This window comes from Nanorana parkeri, unplaced genomic scaffold, assembly GCF_000935625.1.
Source record: "Nanorana parkeri isolate BGI_ZX_2015 unplaced genomic scaffold, ASM93562v1 scaffold331, whole genome shotgun sequence".
In the NCBI taxonomy this organism is placed as follows: domain Eukaryota; kingdom Metazoa; phylum Chordata; class Amphibia; order Anura; family Dicroglossidae; genus Nanorana; species Nanorana parkeri.
The window spans coordinates 750,988-773,395 of record NW_017306599.1 but is presented as its reverse complement, the minus strand read 5'-3'; the positions used below and the strand labels follow the sequence as shown (position 1 = coordinate 773,395).

The following is a 22,408-nucleotide window of genomic DNA, read 5'->3' as shown; positions in this document are numbered from 1 at the left end:
GTCACAGGAGAATATAGTAAATTTCCTCCTGTGATCCTAAAGAGAACTATGGCCGAAAAGGTTGGGCCATAGTTCTCTTTTAAATGAGCTATCACTGTATCGGTCAAAGCCAAGAGGCAGCAAAACCAGTTTCTTTTTACTTCTAGAAGAAACTGTTTTCTTTATGTTTGCGGAACAAGATGGGATCCAAGGGGATGTTTTAAATTAGGATTCTGAATAAAAAAGCAAGCCACAAAATCCTTAACTTGGACACAATACCTAACACAAGTACCTAAAAGGTCATGGCCATTTTGCAGTTTGGCGGAAGGCCCAGGTATCATCCCACTATATACATAGCTAGTTAAAGCAATAATCTATTCTCGGTTAACAGAAATGTGGAAAAAGACAAAGTTTTGTCAGACATCTCTGGAAAATATAGAAGCAAACATTTATGTACTTCTAATAGTTATTAGGATAATAGTATATTTCTTAATCTGTGCTTAATTTCTTCTGTACCTACATTTTTGTCCAAGCTGCATATTGATTCTGTTTTTTTGTATTGTATTTTGCAGGTTGGAAAACTGTGGTAGCATTGCACAGTGGAGCAATAGCATGTATGTACATTATAATTTATTAGTAGAGTGTATGTAAAGACAATAAACAGATCTGTTTATATCCCTTTTTATAAGTTTTTAACTACTTTGTCTGCATTTCTGGTGCTGGGAGTACTGCTAATATGCAAATTAACCGATTTCCCGAACCAGATTCCCAGAATAATTTCTTGCCTGTGCACAGGCTGCTTTATGTTTGTTGACAATCAGTGGGAGACACTAATGTGTCTGTGTCCATCCTCACCACTAAGAGCTATGATATATGAGATATATGAGGAGGGGCAGTGGCCACACAAAGTTCCTAAATTAATTTTTTCACTTTTCTGTGACTGTTGGAAATATGAGGATCCTTTAAGAGCCTTTTTTTAATAAAAAAAAAAAATCTGATGTGCTAATGTATCAGCATTCGCACAAAAGTCTGGAATATTACCCTTGCAAATATTTTTAATATGCACAAAGTGTTATTTTCTGATATTCAGTTGGTTGTTCGCTGGTCGAATGTAACAGTCATTTTGCGAATCATCATGAAGGTTAATAGAATGTGTTAATTATTATACATGTTATTGTAGGCTCTGCCACCTATAAGCAGTCCTGGATTCAACATATTCTAAGAACGTTCGATCCTTAGAGAAAATGCCCGATAACATTCGATTAGAAGAGAAAATAGTAATACCCTAAGAACATTTGATTGATTGATTGGATGATTAGAAGAGAAAATACCCTTAGAACATTAATTACTAAGAAAAAGCCTAAGAACATTTGATCAGAAGCGAAAATACCTTAAGACCATTAGATTTTTCCACAATTCACACAACAGCCACAGCTTTAAAAATTTTGCAAACCCCTAAGGCATCTTTCACATGGATCCCCTCCTGATTGGAACAGATGTCATCGTTGTGGCACCTGTGTCTGTGCTGACATTACCGGACCCATGTTAGTGTACGGGCAGCCGGATCTAAACGGAGGGTCGTCCATTTACATCCGGTTACCCCTGATCCGGCATGATCAGGTCTGCCAAAACAGATCTCTAACACGTTTGTTTTTCTGGACCTGGCTGGAGGCGGGGGTAACCTGATGTAAACGGATGCCCATCTGTTTAGATCAGGGGTCCGGCCCTCCAGCTGGGGTGACACTACAAATCCCATGATGCATCTCTCTCCGGGAGTCATGTCTGTGGCTGTGAGACTCGTGCAATGCCTCATGGGATTTGTAGTTCCACCACAGCTGGAGGGCCGGAGTTTGGCTACCCCTGGTTTAGATCCAGCTGAAAAATTGACCGGCGGACCTGATCGGAAAGCCCGTGTGAAAGGGGCTCTACAACTATTGAGCGAATGCTGATTAATTCACACAGAACAAATGTAAATGCAGTTTCTCTGGGTGAATGCAAGTAGCTAAGCATGCTATGTTTTTTTCCAGTCTATATGGAAACAGTGCTTAGTAGAATTATTTTTTTTCAATGTTTAATAGCAAGGTTAAGAAGAAAACCTTCTAATGCTGATCGCTTAAATGGTTTACAGGCTGGCAAAATTAAGATTTAACTTGGATGCCGGCATTGCTGACCCTACACATTGTATTGTTCCAGCCAATATCCTACACTCTTTACTCACTTTGCCTGTGTGCAGATGGCTCTGGAATACTTGCTTTTGGTGCAAATGAGTCCATCAGATTCAGGAAGAGGTGCTGCAGGGTGTGTTGTGGTCACTGCGGTAGGGTAGCCCATTCATTTGAATGGGCTCCCTACCGCAGCCAAATCGCACTCAAAGAAGTTCATGCTCCTTATTTTTCAATTGCATTGCACCACATCCATGGTAATAGATTACCATGCGGCATGGTGTGATTCAACGCACAAACAATGACTAGGTGCTTTGGGGTGCGATTGAGAAATAATGGCACTGTAGCGCACCTAACATTGCAACATGTGATGGGGGATCGTGTGCTGCATTGCACGCACTCCAGTAGTGCAAAGATGTGAAAGAAACTGAAGGCAAAGGTTGTGTAGGCAGAGAAGTCAATCAGTGGGTCTGCTTTAGGTCTTCAAATCTTCAGAATGGAACTGTGGAGGTTTGTAAAATCTTGTCAGCCTGCTTACCTTGCTTTTTTCTATCCACAGTTTATTTGATATTATTGTCTTCTTTCATATTATAATCAGGAATCTCACCATGTTTTTAAATTTGTTTTCAATTATCAAATAAATATAATAAAAATTTTGAACAGTGACTTGTCACTTTTGTTGTTATGCACACAAAGTTGTTATGTGATGCACAAATGTTCGGAACAAATGGTATAGGCCAGCTTGATATTATGACTAGCAAGCTGTGTGACCTAGAGAAGAGTTCATTATAAACTAGCTTCCTCTTAGCAAGCATGACAGCGAATGTGCAATGGAAAGCCCCTCATTTAGTGTTTCCTTTTTCTGCTTTCGCAGCACACCACTGCTTCAGTCACTGCAATGAATGGGGACACTATTCAACCTGAAAGTTCCTCCATCCCTCAGGGCTGGAATGAGTTCTGTGAGCTTCACGCCATCTCCACAGCAAGGGAGCTGGCAAAGCAGTATTGGTTGTTTGCAAATCAGAACCCACACCATGACATCCTTGCCGCAGAGAACTTCTCCTTGCAGTTCACGGATCTCTTCCAACAGTATTTCAGAAACGAGGTGAGGGAAGGCTGGGGCATGGACCAATACAGGATTTTTCCTTTCAGTAGAGTAAAAGATTACAGAGAGACAGGTAGCAGGACATCAGCGGAGCCTCCTAGTACGGTTGCAGCAAAAGTAGAGGTGGACTTAACACCTCACCGTGAAAATACAGAACAGACAGCTAGTGACACTGCTGTCCACAATGTGCCAAAAACTTGGAGTACAGAGGAGCTTGGAAACAACCTTACTCCTCCTCCTCCACGACCATTCATTAGATTCTCCTTCAATCAGTTTCGTAGAAGCCTTCGAAATATATTCCGTAGGAGATCTGCAGATTCAAATCCTCCAGAAAATAGGGAAATGGACTCGGATACAACTGACTCACCTTCCTGGAATGGCTTACATAAGAGGATTTTACCATGGACTTTAATCAGGGAGCCAGTTTTTGATATCCGAAAGGAAGGAATTTTGAACTACAGCATGGTAGATGAGGCAAGTATGGACAGTGGAACACTTTGGCTGAAATGCAAATTAGTTTTACGCAAAGCAAGCCCTTCAGACAATGAAGAATATCTTATGGAGTTGTTTGACCCACCAAAGGTAAGTGATTTGCAAATTTGTATTTATCTTACTCTTTTATATGTATTGGAGTTTTGTAACTATATTGCCTACTGCAGTTAAGTTCAAATTTCTTAATTTTTTTTGAATGCTGTCCTGCGTATGAGATTTATAACATTACGTTTATGGTTTTTATGGTGTTAATTTTTTATGTTATACCATTGAGGTGGAACAGATATGCGTTCATGGAATATATGCGTTTGCACAGGGCTCCTTTGCGGCAGATGCATTGCTAGGCGTGCAGTAACACGTTGCGCTGTAGTGCATTAGAAGAAAGTCCTGCATGTTTCATTTTGTGGACTTACAGTCTGCTATTCAAGTCAATTGAAAAAAGTATTTTTAAAATAACATGCAGTAACACTAGTCCTAAATCAAGCCAAACGATGACAAATGGCAAACAAATCTAATTAGGAGAGTGAATCAGAAATGCACAGTATCTACCAATTGCTATAACAAATACCGCATACTGTATATGCAGCTGTCATTTTTAACTAAGACATTTTACTTCCTTTTTTAATAATACATTAGAAATATAGCATGCCTGTAAAATGTATATAAAAAAAGGTGCAAATGATAATTTAAATGAATCTTCTGTTTTACATTGGCAATTGTAGCTTATGTGAAGCCAACATTTTTTTTGATTTTTTTTTAGATTTATTTCCATTTATTGTTTTTTTTAAATGAATCTGACATGCACAGTCAGCAAAAAGGCAAAATGTTTCTTAATTTTTAGATAGAGAAAGGAAAGGACAGAAACTCTTTTAAGTTTTTAGTGCAATCCATGGCTATGTTGAAAAGATTTTCCCTTACGTCCTGTCATCCTGCAAATGTTTTACCAGACAGGAAGTGTGTGAAAGTATCCAACAGAAACACAGATAGAAGTAAAAAATGCCTTTCTTTAGTAGAGAAGGGAAAGACTAGAACCCCTGTAAGATTTTATTTCTGTAATTTTCCTTGTTACAGATTTTCCCTCACTTCATGTCTGGTAGATCTGTTGTCATGCAGGACAGGAAATAGGAGCAAATGACAAGTAACAAGAGCCCCAAATAGCAGTAAAAAGCCAACAGAGCTCTAATCCTTGAACAGAGCAAACATTTGCATATTTTTGATCAAAATCCTATGTAATACCTAATTGATCCCCTTTTCGAAAAAGCTAATCATGCTACCCCAGTGAGATACATTACACATGTTAGTGAGAATAACTAAAACTAAAAACCAAAAATACTGTTTTAGGACTACAACAGATTTTAGCACAAGTGCCCCCCCCCTCCCCCCAAACCATTTACCTCCAATATACAAATATAACAACTCAATATTCCCTTCGACCCTATATTTTAAAACCCTATCTTGTAGTGATGAGAACTCACTAAGATATGATCACTAAGCTGACAGCATAGGTGCTGTTAGATTCATATGCCTCAGCTTGAGGCCCCTTCACACTAACCTTCCCTGTAACCCTAACTCTACACCCCCTGAATAAACCTAATCCCCTGTTTGCATATGTATCACTCCTACCCAGACGCCCTCTGCAAGATAGACTATCCTTTCTGCTCTGAAGCAAGCGTTAAAATCTCTTGCTTCAGAGAGCGGCCCGTGTAAGGAGAGAATTAAAAGAGAACTATGGGGTATGTGTTTTTCCCCATAGTTCTCCTCAGGGTCACGGGAGGACATATACTAGCGTCCTCCTGTGACCCATAGCTCAGTATATCGCGAGCTACAGCTCACGGTATACTGAGACCGCTGCAGCCGGGACAGATCCCGATATTACTGTCGAGATCCACCCAGCTGCGTGAGTGACATCTGCCTATCTAGAGGCAGAGCCAGCTGTGCCCACCCCCTCCCCCTTCCGTTCCTCCAGTCAGCGCTGGGGAATCGGAGCGGGCAGGGGGGGAACACCTGCAGGGAGCCGTGACTGACAGTCACTGCTCTCTGCAGAGAGATGATCGAGAAGTGAGCGAGCGACAGTATGTGTTTGCTCACTTCCCGATCTATTAAGCCGACGTGTAACAGTTTCATTGTCACACGTCGGCTCGAATTATGAGGAAGAGTGATTTTCATTCACCTCATAGTTCTCCTTTAAGTAATGATAATGTTAAAAAAGTTTTGCCTAATTATTGTTAGAATATGTACAGTATTTAAAAATGCATGTCTGCAGAAATAACCTGAAGACACCCAGTCACTTTGTCTGGTCAGGCATCGAGGGAGCATAGAGTGATGAATATACCATGCTGGAGGAACAGGAGGGGAGGGGTATCAGCAGACACTGAATGCTCAGTGACAGAGTCAATATTTTCAACTGAGCTAGATGACGAGAAACTGGATCTTAAAACTATATGGTTTTACTATCTTTTACTGTTGATTGGTGTTTATGTCTATAGAGAGCAAAACTGTGACTAATCTGATTTTGTATTAAGTTGTACACCGGTGATCCAATGGTGTCAAATAAATCGTAACATATTTATTGCAAAACATGGAAAAACAAAAGCCAGAGCCCTGTGCGGTGTGACTGTTGGGTACATTTGTCCACCACCTGCTCCAACAAATGCTAAAAATATTCTTCAATGCACAAGTAAACGTTTCATAGCTTTGAAGTTGGATTAAAAGAACCATGCCCTTTAAAGACATCCATTTAAGAGGGTGAAGGAAGAGTGGTCTGTAAACAAAACTCTCCACAGTTTTTAGGTGTATCCGCAGTACACAGAGGGGGAGCTGCAGGACGATGGGACCCAACAATTGTCAGCAAAGTAAAATATATATCGGGATTGGATGTTCTAATTATTGTTGTGAAGTGATACATCTCAATAAAGGACTTGAACAGAAAACAAATCTTGTGCAGAGAATTATCTGCATTGAGATCAGAGTATCACCAGAAATGATTCAAGCCTCATGTATGAGAGTATTTAAAGCCCAACTGAACCATTGACCTTTATTACTTTTATGCAGCCAGGCTACATATAGCTATTTTACTGTTTTTACATTGCTGTGTGCTGCAGCAAGGGTAATATCCTGTGCAGGCAGCACATAGGAGAGCACAGCTCTGTCATACAAAACAGTCAACCCGGCTTTCCAGCAGTGCAATGCGTTCCCTCACACTACTACTCCAATCAGCAGCACTGCTCAGGAAATAAGAGTGCGGTTGATTAGAGCAGTGTTCAGTGACGGAATGTTGTACTTCTGGAGAGCCGTACCACTGCATTGTGTGAGGGGGCTGAAGTCCAATTATCCCCTGTGCTTGCAACACAGGGTATTTTATCTGCAGCATTTAGCAGTGTCCAAATATCAACGAGCCCCATGTTTATTACTGTATCCTAGCTGTATTACAGTAATAAATATCAAGGATTCAATTGGGCTTTATAGGAGAAGTATTGGGAGAGTAAAATGTACTCTCCCTAATACCTAGAGCCAACGTGTGACACTGCAGCTGTCACATGCCGTCTCTATAGCTCGAGAGCTAATCGATCATGAACCTCTGATTGCTCGGCTCACGGTCTTCTCCCTGCAAAGAACGGTGACTGTAAGTCACTGCTCCCCGCAAGGATTCCCCCCACCCCTCTCGGTACCTCCAGTACTCATTGGTGGGACAGACGTGGGGGGAGGTGGGCACAGCTGGCTCTGGCTCTAGAGAGACAGAGCTAAATGTCAATCATGTAGCGGGGTGGATCTCTACAATATTGTCAGAATCTTTCCCGGCTGTAGCGCATCTCTGCACTTCAGCAAATGGTGGCCAGTAGCTCTGTACTCTTTTGATCCAAAAAAAAGGTTTTTGCTGTAGTTCACTTTTCAAAGCAGAAATACTTGTGTAGCAGCTTCTTTGTTTTTTCCTAACTTAAACTTAAGGACAACTTCAATTTCAAACATTTTGATACAAAAGCTCCACTGAGTTTTGTTCAGTTTATGAACATTTTCTCTATGTATTTGCTCACGATAATATCTCATCTGTGTTGGCCAAGTTGCAGTTTAGTTTTTCTGGCCGTGTAGTTTTTTAAATAACTGTGCGCACCAGTTATGAAAACACACTTAACAAACACAGCGGTTTGTATGGAAATTCTGTGCCTGTGTAACTTTATGATGGTTTGCCCTAGTTTTGCATAGTTCTCTTACTTTTGCATGATACCGACTGTCAGGCAATTGTATTTATTTTGGCAAACAAGAAGACTTGACAGTTGGGGCAGGTGATTTCCTCAGGAATAATTATTTCATCAGTTTCGTAGATTTGGTCCTGTTTGAGGAGTGAGTGATAAAACTTTGTGAAATGTATATTCCACTGTGAAAGGAAAAGAGCCAACATCTGAACTGTGTCATCAGTGAAAGCTAAGAGGGAGTCAGGTAAAGGGCAGGGATGGTTCATTTCTGATAACAGCTGAGTAAACCAGACATTTAACCACAGGGATTCAGTGGTCACACCAGCTGGTATCTAAGATTAAGTCATTTAGAAGTTTGGGCCTATAACTATTGCCAGTGTAACTCCTGGTGACATTTCTGCCAAAACTAGGACAAGCTTGGCAAGATAATGTTGTGCTGGGTTCCTTGCCTTGATAAACCTTTGTAGAGCCTGTGTATGTAGAGATGTAAACCATACATGCCTATGTCTGGACTAGTGTAAGAAGGAGCAATAGCAACATATCAGAGGGGCTGACAACAAAAGCCTACTGTGTTAGAGGGAGATTGATGTGCCTTGGGAGATACTGCCCTATTAGGAACAATCTGCCATACATAAGACTGCTCTGTGAGAGGCTACCATGTTGCAGACCAGCCATTTTGATGGAGAACTGTGGGAGAAAATTCTGTGTACAGCTTTTCATCAAGAGATACTGGTCTGGGAAAAACTTCCCTTGTATAGGGACAGTGGGTTGGATATACTAAAGGAATAGAGGTTGTTCACTTAGCAAAGTGAATGTTAGTGAGTAAGTTGATGCTGTGTTCATTTTCATTAATCAATCATATGCTAGGAAAAAAATCTTTTTAGACTGGCTTTACACCTGTGTGTTGCAGTGATACACAATAAAAAGCACAATTCACATGTTCCCACAACGCACGTTGTTACATGGCAAATTGTGCAGTGCGTTACGGTGCCATTCCTCCTTTTTTCAGTTCATCAAGTCTTAGGTTACTAGCAAAAGTGTGCCCATTTCAGACCTAACAAGGTTGGGGTGGTTTCAATGGTGGGGGGGAGGGAAAGCAGATGTGGTGGTGAGATGCAGATGTGGTGTGGTGGGAAGTTTAGGTTCAGGTTTCAGCAGGGGGAGTGAGAGTTGGGGGATGCATGCACAGGCTTGGTGACAGAGGGGGTACAGGTGTAGTGGAGAAAGGGGGTGCACAGATGTACTAGGGATAAGGGTATGTTGTCCAGGTACAGTGATGAGAGGGTGGAGTAGTGCAGCCATGAGGAGAGCAATGGGCCTACAGGTAAGGTGGTGGTGGAGAAGGCGCATTAATGAGAAGAGGGATAAAGGCACAGTGGTAAGAGCAGTAATGGGTGAGAACATAGAAATGCACTGTAGTGGGGTGGTGGTATAGAGTGAGCGCAGTGGGAGAATGCACAGGGCAAGTTGTCAGAGTGGAGTTTAGGCAGATTTGTTGGACATGCACAATTTATTTTACAGTCTGATTGGCAAATAAGAGAAGAAGCAGTGGTGAGTGGAAGAGAAAGGAGGAGGTGAACTTGCTACTGGAAGCAGAATCCCCTATTGCTAAAGTGAAACTCTGAATAAGGCATTGTCCTCAATGGGAAAGAAAACTGTGCTGAGAAAATTAAACTCCAAAAGGAATATGTGATTGAATGTATAGTATACTGATTGTAGGTCCTCTGGTACAAAGATGTGCAGGACTAGAGCCTAATTATACAATGTTACTTGTTTCTGGGCAGAAAATGTATATTATGTTAGCATAGCATATGCTATACAGCTGCTTTAGTCTGTAGACAAAGTATGCATTTACTAAGACTGCAGGAATCTTGCCCACTGAACCTTAAAATTGCTTAATTTATCACCCTGTTAAGTTTCTTTCGATTGTTTCATTTTTTTATGTCTCTGGGAAGAAAAATGTTTAAGCTCCAGATGTAGTGTAGATGGGTATACCTGAATATACATAGACACGCTTCATATTAGTTTGTGACAAACGTGCTTATGTATGAACTCTTTTTAGCATTAAACACCCTTATTTTGTCTAAAATGTGTCAGATAAATAAGCTAAACTGTGCTCCTTCTGATTGCAGTAAAGATTGTTTATCAGTGAAAACAGTGTACAAATGCCATGCCTAGGACCTTGACTATATGCCTAGTTGATCTGAAGAGGGAAGAGGAGAATATTCTATAATTTACTTATATGTTTAGTGACTGCAGTTACAAAAACCATTACAAGTTATCTCAAAAGTGACACTGAACTCAGGAGTTAAATCTTAAAAATGTATTCAAGTACCTCAACTATTAATAAAAATGTATCTTATTTGTATATTGCTTGGCAGTAGATCCTCAAATCATCTCTGAATTTGTGCTGACACTGTATTTCCTTCTGGAGGGTGATTACTTTTGTTCCCCATGGTCCCTGTGTGTGTTGTATAGTAGTCACCGCTCCTAGCTCGCTCCTGTGATGGACTACAAACTCATGTTTAGTTTACTAATTTGTATTCACATTGTAGTCCATCACAGGAGCGAGCTTGGAGCGGTGGCTACTACTATTGGTCAGCACCAATTCAGAGATGATTTTAGAATCTACAGTCGAGTGATACACAAATAAGCTGCATTTTTTTGAATAGTTAGGGTACTTGAGGGCATTTTTAGGATTTAACTCCTGAGTGTCACTTTAATGTCAGTAAATCCAGAGATATTTGCAGCTGAAGTTACACGCAATTCTTGACATTTGGATCATTACTTAACATCTTCACACCTGTACACCTACTTATTGACCAGAGCAATGTTTACTTTTCTGCTATGTGATTGTTTATTCAGCAATCAAGATATTAACATAATAGATATATCATTTTTAAAAACAACAAAAAAGTGTTTCTTTTGGTGACATTAATAGGCAACAAAGGGTAACAAAACAAAAAAAATCACTTTTCCATTATGATCATTGTTAGTTTACATAAAATATATGGTTAATATAGATAAAAAGTATAAAGTTTATTATTTAATTTGTCCTGTTTAAAATGACACCAAAATTATTACTCTGGTACAAAGCATTGCAGAGTTATTTAACTCCTTGCTGCTGGCCCTTTAACAATAACTTAACAGGAGGAGGTGGGGACAGGCTCCTGCTCATATGATCGCTGTTACATCCAATAACAGGAATCGCATAGTTGGGAGTCTGTCCTTGACTCTCGATCCTAAACAATGACTGTGAACTGTTGATAGCAACTTGGTTACTGTGCTGGGAGTGCGCAATGAGCAGAACAGATCGCATATATGCGGCGGAACGGGGGTTAAAGCCCACCTTCTGGCCGCTGCATATACCTGTAAGGCTGACTGGTAGTGGTTAATAAACATGTGCATTCGGATTCGGACGAACCTGCAAATCTACAATAATCAGTTGATTCAGTGGTTTGTCCGAATCCGAAATAACTAATTTAATGTATGCCCGAATATACTAAAACGATATTCAGGCATACATAAATTAATTTTCAGAAAAGACCGGTGGCCATATTGGCCGTATCAGGAAGCCAGGCAGCGAGTCATTACATGCTTCTTGATTGGCCGGGAAGCCGGCTCCAAGCTCGCTCATTACCTGGTGATAAGTTGTAATGACTCACCCCCCCCCCCACCCCGGCTTCCTGATTGGTCAGAAAGCCGGCTCCATGCTTCATCACCTGGTGATGAGGAAGCATGGAGACGGCTTCCTGGCTAATCAGGAAGTCAGGCGGTGAGTCATAACACGGTGCCCGGCTTCCTTAACGGGACTTCCGGTATCAGTATTCGGTACCGGCGAGTACCGAAAAAAAAATATCGGTACTAACCCAAGTAAAAGAAGTTTAAACTACAAGAAGCAGAAACAGAATTCTACACTTTATTACAAGAAAGGTGTTTCACATATATGTATATGAATTGTGTTTTTAGCTGTTTGCGTGGAGTTTAGCTTTAAAAGCACCAAACCCACAAATGCTCATGTTCCTTAAAGTGACATTAAACCCTCAGATTTTTTAACATAAAACAACACTGTAATGTGTGCCTTACTGTAATCCATGGTTGTTCCCCTTCTCTTTGCTGCTCTTCCTTTTAAATCCTCATGTCTTCTCATGCTGGGGGAGAACTTCCCTTTGCAGCTGAGTGCCTCTTCCTGTAGTGCTGGCTCAGGTTGTGAACCTTCACACAGACACCATGTATCCATTCCAGAGACAAGGCAGTCTGCTGCAAAATTCTGTCACAGTTCTGCCCAGCATGAGAAGAGATACGGATTTAAAAGGAATAGCAGCAAAGAGAAGGGAAACTACCATGGATTACAGTAAGGCGCACATTACAGTATTGTTTTATGTTAAAAAATCTGAGGGTTTAATGTCACTTTAAAGATCACAGGTTACAGAGGAAGTCACAACATCCTCTCCCATTTTCTACAGAAATGTGCACAATTCAAAAATATGATTATAACATAGAAATTCCCTGACCACTTCTGCATAGCAAGTTTTACTTCCCTGGTAGATCATCTCATTATTTCTACTTTCTATTTCTTGTAAAAAATCTAAAGTTTTTCTTAAGGGACCGTACGGGTACTCCTAGAATGAGATCCTAATAGTTTGGACTTGATGGACTAATGTCTTTATTCAACCTCAAATACTATGTAACTATGTAACTATGTAAAGAATTGCATCTTTGTTCCACTTGTACAAAGTCACTGGTAATTATCATATAGTAAACATACCTACCGTGCCGAGCCTGTGTACTTTTTTACCATTAAACTCACACAGTATGAGTAAGTTAGGAGCAGCAGTATGAGTAGTGATTTTGATTCCAAAGATGCCATATAAAGGTGACAGTCTCTTTCTCATAGACTCTTCTGTCTGACATATTGAATTTGCTGTTGTTTTGGATTTATTCTCTATAGTATATATAAAGCCTATATAAATGTTTAGTTGTGTATACAGTGGGGAGGGTTTGAATCCCTGTCTTTGTCTCCCCTGTGGAGATTTGCCAACTCCTCTCACTTAAGTGTGATTTCCTCTCATTTCCTGTTGTATCTTTGGTGCAGGAAGTAATGGGAAATCTCATCGAATGGGATCCAGACAGAAAAAAAAACTTAACAGGGTATCTGGGATAAGGGTCTGGTATAAATTTTGAAGGGGCTACACGTAAATTTTTACATATATGTTTTTGCCGTTTTAGACTCGGGTGCCTTTAGATTTTGAATACTTTTAAAGGGTGCGTGGGAAAAAAAGGTTTTTACATAACGGGTGGGTCACTTTGTGTCCTTTGCCTATATACTTTGTGGTAAATCATTTCCCTCTTTCTCATCTCAGAAAGTTGGAAGGTATACATGATTATGGTGACATTTGACAAATCTGGATCATCTAGGGCAAACTGTCTGTATAATGCGAGTAACAGTAAGAGCAATTTTGTGACAGATATATTCATGTGCGAGTGAGCTCTATAAGTGGTTGCATCTTCTATCCTAAGCAACTTCATAACATCGAATTGTATATATTTTGGACTGGAAAGTCAAAATCAACCCTTATATTGGTAGACTATCTGCAGAGAAGCTCTAAAACAACCTTTCTCTGCAGATTATGTAATCATGGATGGGCACTTTTAGTATCACTGTTAGCATAACAAGTAATTCACAGGTTCCTATCTGAGAATCCTGCACAGATCAGTACAAAGACAAAAGTAGAACAAGTGTTTCTTTTCACAATTAAGATACCGGTACAGGAAACCAACTGTGATAACATAGGGACTGTGAAGGAAATCTGTCATTTCTGCTATCTGCATGTAGAGCTCTTCTTTTTGCAGTCCAGAGCATCTTCTCTGTCAATATGCATGTGTAACGACCTGTGAGAGAGCAAGATCTAATCAGGGTCTTCACGAATACATCAGCAATCTTTCAGTGTTACACTGAGCTGCTGCAGTGACTGCTTTCCTAGGCCCAGGAAACTTCAGCAAAAACACTCTCGTTCTCTTGCACCCAATCTAAACCACATCCCCAGAAGACAACAGAGGGTTGGTTAGGGTATTTTTAACTGACTGATTAAACATCTTTCTTTTCTGTTCATGAAATGCTGAAGCTAAGTGAACATGCAGGTTCTCCTTTTTTCCTGTTTCTTGCACATATCACTTTTTGATGTCACAGTACAGGAGAACTACAGCTCTCACAACCGCAAGGACTTTTTCACATTTCACTTTGTAGTGTTTTGTTTTTCTGCCTTCTCACATGGGGTTGTGGCCTGCTTCCAAAGGGCTGGATCCCATTCCGGTGGGGTAGCAGGTAGCGCCTTGTGCCAAGTTGATCAAAGTTAGCTGGAGAATCATTCTTTGGATTTCTGTCTAACATGGCTGGAGTAGATGACGATTCCAAAAAATGTGTAGCAACGTGCAAATTGACACCTTCAGGGGGTTAAGAGGACCAGCGGGTAGAGCTTATGCAGGGTTGTCAGAACCCGGTAGCACAGAGAAATTATTTTCAAGAAGAAATCTGGGCAGAATTTTTGTAACCCTTGAGGTGGGGATACCCACTCGTTTTTGCATAGGGTAAAAAAAAAGTTATTCTCACCTAAGCCGGCAGAGTCTTAGACCAGTCCCCAGAGCATCTCTCCCACTCCTCTGCAGCAGTCTAGGAATCCTTGAGTCCTACAGTCCTTGAGTATTGGACGTGATGTCCTATACACTGTGTATAGGACGTGAGGACACTGAGGGACATACCTTCGCTGCAGCAGAGGAGGAGAGAGGCTGAAGGGAGCGCTGCAGGCTCCGAGGATATAGTGAGTATGACTTTTTTTTGGGACCCTAGGCAAAAACGTGCAGCTAAACCTTGCAGTGTTGGGGTAGCTCCACTGCAAGGGTTAATAAAAATGTCTGCCCGGAGTTCTTTGTTAAGACCTTATTTCTGGAACCAGTTAGCTCTAGACAACTTACAAGCTAAGCAAGTTGCTCTATTGATCTGTTTTTAAGAACTTGCAAAGGTAGAAGAGTAAATAGGATTTTGGAGAGGTATCTATACAGAGATCTTCAAATGGTGCTGTAGGTCTGGTGAGGGAAATTCAGAAGGTTTCAGCAATGAGCTAAAGTGTGGCCCCTATGATCGAATGTAGCAGGATGGTAACGGTGGGAGGTGGAGGTGTCGAGGGGTGGAATCTGAGTGCAGTTTTGCTCAACCTAGAGCGACTGCCTTGACTACCCAGGAAAGACGAACTGCTGTATAATAATGACTATGGTCAGGAAGTCCAGTGTCACCGCTACCTTTCGGGAGCGCAGGTCGTGTTGTGATGAACAAACCTGTGCATGTTTTTAGAAGAAGATATCGGTGCTAGTTTATATATTTCTTTCAATACAGGTTTACTTAAAGTGACATTAAACCCTGAGATTTTTTTAACACAAAACAATACTGTAATGTGTGCCTTACTGTAATCCATGGTAGTTTCCCTTCTCTTTGCTGCTCTTCCTTTTAAATCTGTATCTGTTCTCATGCTGGGCAGAACTTCTGTTTTGCAGCAGACTGCCTTGTCTCTGGAATGGATACATGGTGTCTGTGTGTAGGTTCACAACCTGAGCCAGCACTACAGGAAGAGGCACTCAGCTGCAAAGGGAAGTTCTCCCCAAGCATGAGAAGACATGAGGATTTAAAAGGAAGAGCAGCAAAGAGAAGGGAAACAACCATGCATTACAGTAAGGCACACATTACAGTATTGGTTTTATATTAAAAAATCTGAGGGTTTAATGTCACTTTAAAAAAATCTCAGCTCAGTCTAAGCATTATATGATTATGGGGGTTTATCATTGTTTTCACCCACGATTCACTCATTTGACACCATCACATTAATAAGAAAAATGGGTGAAAACATTGACAAATAGACCCCCTATATGTTGCATTGTAAAAATCATAAGTTAAAATAAAATATCTTTTTTTTAAACTGTTCATATTGATGCTTGTTGCCTACTGGACTTTCTAAATTTTTCAGTTGTTCTAGTCGAGTAAAGAACTCACAATTAAACTGTTTATCTTTTTTTGGAAAAGCTCAAGTCTACTTCCTTCCTGAGAGGTAAAAACAGTCCACAGATTATGTGCAGTTTGCTAAACAAAGCCAGTACATTTTCAAAGCTCTGCTCATATCTGTTCCAGCATAAAGCTTTAGATAAGATCTCTATTTCCCACCCAGTCTGCCCCTTTCCTTCTTCCACGTATAGAATATGTAGTCTATAACTAAGTTATTGCCTTTCTATAACTGAACTTTTAAAATGCCTGTCAATTGCTTTTTATAATTAAGTGTTCCCTCAATAACTCGTGCTATTCAAATGATTTGCTAAAGTTTGTATATCATTCATTTGCAACATAGTGCAAATCCATAGATGTGTTTTTTTTTCTCCCCCCCCAACCACTGAAAGATGCCATGCATGGAATGATTGAGCTTGAAACCGAGTTCTCTAGTCCCTCTAACATTGTTTTCTTTTCTCTTCTTATATATTTCTCTACATTATAATCCAATTTCCTATTTTACTGGACCCTCTGACCTCCTGTCTGAGCAATTACGTTGCACAAGCAGTACAGACAAGAAATGTGTTCGCAGAGTAGGGTTGCCACCTGTCCGGTTTTCAACCGGACAGTCCGGTTTTGGTGTGTTGTGTACGGGTGCCCCGCCAGTGTTCTAACTCTGGTGCTCTATCACATAGAGAAGAACGAGGAGACCTACCTCTAAGTGATAGATCACCAGAGATATAAGAGCGGCCGGGCTATGTAGATCCCCATGCAGCTGAAGGGAAGAGGCATGAAGAGGTGGGTTACAGAAATAGCCAAGCGGCAGGGGAGTGAATTCAACACAACACTGGCTCCCTGAAACCCGAGTGTCGCACAGCCGGCACAAATCACCAGGCCACCTGAAGACATCAGGGCGCCAACTCAGAACAGCACAGAGTATGTAGCTTCACATTATTTTGTATTGCTGGATAATGTATTGCTGGGATTTGCAGTTCTCTATAGATGGTCTCATTACTCCCTCCCCCAGCTGCCTCTCCTCACTCTCTCTCTATTCTCCCCAAAATTTTTTTAGTGGCGCTAGAGTGTTCGGGTTTCATTTGAAGAAAAGGTGGCAACCCTATCGCAGAGTGTCCTCGCAACGTTTCGTACAAAACCCTGCTTTTGAGGACATTTCATTAGGCATGCAGACTTTGGCATTGTGACCATACCTTTTCAGTAGAAGTAAAGAGATGAACAATTTGTGCAACTGCACAGTGGGCCTGGGGTGCTAGGGCTGCAACTAATGATTATTTTCATAATCGATTAGTTGGCCGATAATTTTTCCAATTAATTGGATAAAAAATAAAGAAATACTTAATTTAAAATAAAATACACAAATGCAGTGTTACAAACATAAAGTTTACTGCATAATAAAACTACATGCACATTTTTTTTGTAATATTTTTCACTGGAAAGTACGGCATTGCGGTACCGTGCGCTCCAGTGCGGGCGATCACTGCAGTGCCATTCATTGAAATGAATGGCACTGCAACGTATCTTCCACAGCAGAATTTGTCAGGCCGAAACTGAAAATGACTTTTTCCCCACCTTTTATAATTTTTTAATAATTGTATTGTAAGCACATGGTCGCTTGAATAGCTTCAGCCAGGAAATGAATCCATTGCAATTTTTTGATTTTCCTAAATTTATGCATGTATATTGATAGAAAATCATAGAATTCATGATTCACAATTGCCTTTCCAGAGCTGTGTGATTCTCTGCACACACACAGTTTTACATATTGTATATTACAAATATTCTGGAAAATTAACATGCGCAAATCACAGATTCTGCTAATTTGATCCTTGCTATTCAGGAGTTAGGATTTGATGCTACTGTCCTTTGACTCTGTATTGTTAGAGGATTGCACTCTAGGATTGCGCAGCCTATGCATGTGCTCCAGTGTTCCCCACTGTGTGCTGGCTTCTGTGCCATGCTGTTACCCGCCCAGTAGGCCTTCACCATTGGAGGAGTGTTTGAGATGGTTCAACAAAAATGATGGCTACCTGATACTAAGGGGAAACCAGGCTGTTTAGCATCCTGGTGGCCCTGGAGGTTTTGATGGCATGGGCCTGAATAGGTCCTTGGAACCTCTTACCTGTTCAACTGAAGGGCAAATGTATGCACATAGACACTCATTTCACCAATTGAATAATTTTTGTGGGGGTCTTTGCTTCCAGTATTGGGCCTTTTTTCCATATACCCATAGTATTAAATCTGGTGGAACACAGTTGTCCTGAGTCTGCAATTTGGGTTATTGAAATCCGAAATAACTGAGAAACAATAAATTAACTAGCCATTGGGACCCTGGGAGATGTTTATGGTCTAGATCCTAGGCACTGATGGGTTAATCACTTTTATTGAGCAGGAAGTTTACATTTATTATTAGGTCAGGTGGCAAGAGGGTTTAGATCTTACCTCTTTCTGCATAGAAAGCATTGCTAGCACAAACTCCCGGGACCAGGTCAGTAATGTTCTATATATATAGCTTGCTTTTTATTTGGAAATAAAGTCCAAGCTTTTTTCTTTTACTTTTCTTTTAGTAAAGGTGTAGTAAATATCTATTAATCCTGTCAGTTTGGGTTGTCTCTGTTGGCTTGATACAGGGACAACACTAATTACAGGCCCCTAATGCTGGGGTAGTGTTGTCACACTTCCATGCACAATCTTGCTTTGGATCTACAGGACACCGTGCGTGCCTGAAAGGTCCCGTAGTCACCCCATAACATCTCGGATTAGGCTACGGCTGTGGCCGGACCTAAAGTATTTGATTGAAAGTGGTTACTGTAGGGAGGCTTACACTCAACAGCTCAGCAGACAATGATGTCATTGAGAAGCTTCCACCCCCACCTACAGCTCTGGCCCTTCAGAATGAAGACAGAGCAACAGTGGTCATGTGTCTACTGGATAAATTGTCTAAAAAAGACAAGTAATATTGTTTTCAATTGAAACTGAATGTACACTGCCTGCCTGCACCACATCCTGCTTGTTTGAGAATTTCAAGGTTCACATGTAATTTCATGTAATACACAATTAAAGGAGAACTATGGGTTCAGGGCTTTTCCCCATAGTTCTTCTAAGGGTCACGGGAGAACACAAACTAGCGTTCTCCCGTGACTCAAAGCTCAGTATACTGCGAGCTACAGCTCGCAGTATACTGAGACGCCGCAGCCGCAACGAATCCCGACAATACTGTCTGGATCCACACAGCTGCGTGAGTGACAGCTGGCTCTGCCTATCTAGAGGCAGAGCCAGCTGTGCCTGCCCCCTCCCCCGTCCGTTCCGCCAGTCAGCGGAAGGCAATCATAAAGCTAATGGCTTTATGATTGCCTTTCATTAACTGGGTCTAGTAGTGTTATCACATATAAGAAATCGTGTGCTCATCTTCTAGGCAGTGCAGGGATCAGAATTTCTGATTTTTGTTAACAACTAATAAAGTGTTACAAAATGTATGTAAACTCAAAATCTATTTTTTTAGTATGTTTGGCATCACGCCTCACTGTACACAGTTTTCCTAAACAAATCATTTTTTGAAAGCCTTTTGCATATTTTCACACCTGGTGATCCTGCAACAACATTTCCTGTTGCAATCTGACAACACTAAACCACTTTTGAAGACACAAGGAGATCTCACCGTTCCAATTCTCCAGCCACAATCGTGTTCTGGAGCCTGCAATGGTGCTGATCAAACAGGTGCGTTCTCACCTCCAACCGCTTCAGTGTCCAAACAGACCGCACTGCAAGAATCTCCAGTAAGGGCTTGTTCACACCGACTGCGGCGCCTTCCAGAGCGGCAGCTGCTGGAACGCACAGCGATCTCTCACAAAACGTCCCCCTGCGTTCTGGGGCGGGAGGGGGCGTGGCGGTGCATTGAATTCAATAGCACCGCTTCCGCGCCCCCCCGCCTGCAGTGCGATCGGATGCGTGGCAAACTTTCAGTGCGTTCCGTTCCACTGCAAACGCAAAAAATGCTGCTTGCTCTATTTTTTGCGGTTGCAGTGGAACGCGTCCGATCACACTGCGGCCATGTAGTGTGGTTTTTGTATATGTATATACATGGGGGGCAATTTATCAAAACTGGAGCAGATTTGCATTGCAACCAATCAGCTTCTATCTCTCATTTTCAAATTTCAACTGAGCAAACTGAAGTGAAAAGCTGCTCCCGATGCTGCCTGCTCTAGTTTTGATAAATTTCCCCCATGTTTTTACTGTTTTAGTGCACTTAAGCTTTGTTAACAATATTCTCTGCGATGTGGGAGATGGACTGTTTTTTTGACCAAGTGCACTATTGTATATGTCTTAATTGGATATACCTGATATACAATATCTCTGAATCTGCAATTATTCGGGGATTGAGTATGAGCCAAGATGGGATGACTAGTTTTCTGAGGCGCACTATACACTAGCAATGTCACAGTTATTTGTTGGTCGGTATGCAGCCCACCTCGCACCTGTGCAAGGAGGAGTATGAGCATATACAGTATATGTAAGGTACGAATTTGTATAAGTTACCTCTATGAATAAGCCTATTGGTGAAACGCATTAACGGATTTCAGTGTACTGGGGGTTTGCGTTGTTGGTGTATATTCACATATTGACATTTCATTGTGGATTTTAATAAAGCTTGGATTATTAGGGCTTGTTTACACCGAATGCAGTGCATTCCAGACCGGTCGCTGCTGGAAAGCACCCCGATCCCTCACAAAACTTCCCCCTGCGTTCTGGGGCGGGAGGGGGTGTGGCGGTGCATTGAATGTATGCCTTGGAGATAAGCTTTAAGGCTCATTATTTTTGTAATGCCTAAAGTATAACGCTGGAAAGAAAAATCTTTTTAATCCAGATATTAATGTACTGGAATTTACATTTTAAAGCAAGAAAAAAAGGTAAAGACAAATCAGTGATTACAACTTCAAAGGTCTGTTCTCTGACCTGTTGCCTGTGCCTTCCATACATTATGGGTGAATGAACAAAGTCTATTTACACAGTCTAGTTCACAGAGTCTAATAAAGCTGTGAGGTTCTGTGAAGAGGACAACAAAAGGAACCAACTTAAATTAAGTGCCCATTCAATACAAATGAACGCTTTCAGTGGGTAAATATGCATTTTGTTCATAAAAATACAGGCTCAACAGCTACGAAAGATTTATTTTTTCAGCTTTAAGTAACATAATGAATGGAGGTAAAATAAATCATGCTTCTTAGTGAATTGATCCGAATGTAATTTTCATAAGCAGAGATTCCAAACTTTTAGAACGCTTAGTCTACAACCGTCTGAGCTGGTACCTCACTGATAACAACCTTCTCTGGCACTGTACCAAGGGGGCAAATGCATCTGACATAATTTCTGCCAAAGTGATCATTTCTATTTAAGTAATATGGCAGATTAACACAGCTATTCAACTAAGTCAGGAACAAGAAAGTATCTACATACAACAGTTCTTTAGACAAACTGTAAGAGAAGCTCATCCAGCTGATCCCTACTCTCTCCACCCTGTAATATGCTTTATTTACCTTATCTTCCCATAGTAGTGTCCTCTCTCCTTAAAGTGACATTAAAGCAGAACTTGACACTCAAAAATCAAATTCTACCAATGTATCCCTCTATGTATGATGTTAATAATAACATAGACTTGTTGGGTGTAAAATGCTGTAATTATGAAATACGTACACTTGCATAGCTTTCACTTCCTGCTTTAAAATGGCAAAAGGACTTCAGTTTGCCAAAGCAATGCACACTGGGCTTGCCTTTTCATCTACAGAGCATTGCTGGGAAATCTCATCTTTATTCTCAGGAGATCTCAGGGAAAGGCATTTCCTCCCCTGAGGTAATGTGCATGGTCACATGTCCTAGTCACATGTGCCAGAGACCCAGGAAGTACTAGGAGAGCTAGTAATCTGCCCTTAGTAAACATGGTCACTGTCAGAAGACCGGGGAAGAAAAGAGAAATAAGGTGTGTTTGTTGTTATTTTAAAGAAATGAGTAAAGATCCACTTTAAAGTCAAAAGGTTTTTAAGCTATTTCAAATGCTGATTGGATCACTTACAATGGATGCTACTCCTGATGTTTCAAAGTTTTAGTTTCCTGCAGAATGAGCTAGTCCTCTGAGCACTAGCCCTGCTATCCTGTTTCAGAGTGGCTCCTTTCCCTTGCAGGGTTCTATTGAGACACGCTTGTGTTTGTTGGTAAGCTGTGTGTGTCTATACAAACACACAGGCAATGCAGGCAGGTCACCCCTCCTTGCTCCCTTCTCTTCTACCTCCTCCCTTTTTTAAGCTAGTAGATGGACAGCCGGAGGAGACTGTGCTGTATATTTGTTTAATCTGGATTCATTATTGAAAAAAGCTTGACAGTTTAATACTACTTTAAATTCTCTTTTCTTTACTGCTCTTCTCCACCCCACAGCTTATATATA

The 22,408-nt window shown here is 41.0% G+C and overlaps 1 protein-coding gene across 1 annotated transcript in view; it reads left to right on the top strand.

The window, feature by feature from the left end:
• Nucleotides 1-22,408, top strand: part of SH2B3 (SH2B adaptor protein 3) — a 111,366-nt gene that overhangs the window by 29,503 nt on the left and 59,455 nt on the right. The window contains exons 2-3 of the mRNA XM_018558318.1: nt 552-593; nt 3,016-3,828. Of these exons, the coding sequence (XP_018413820.1) occupies nt 3,040-3,828 (789 nt within the window). The 5' untranslated portion in view covers nt 552-593; nt 3,016-3,039. The remainder of the gene's footprint in view (nt 1-551; nt 594-3,015; nt 3,829-22,408) is intronic.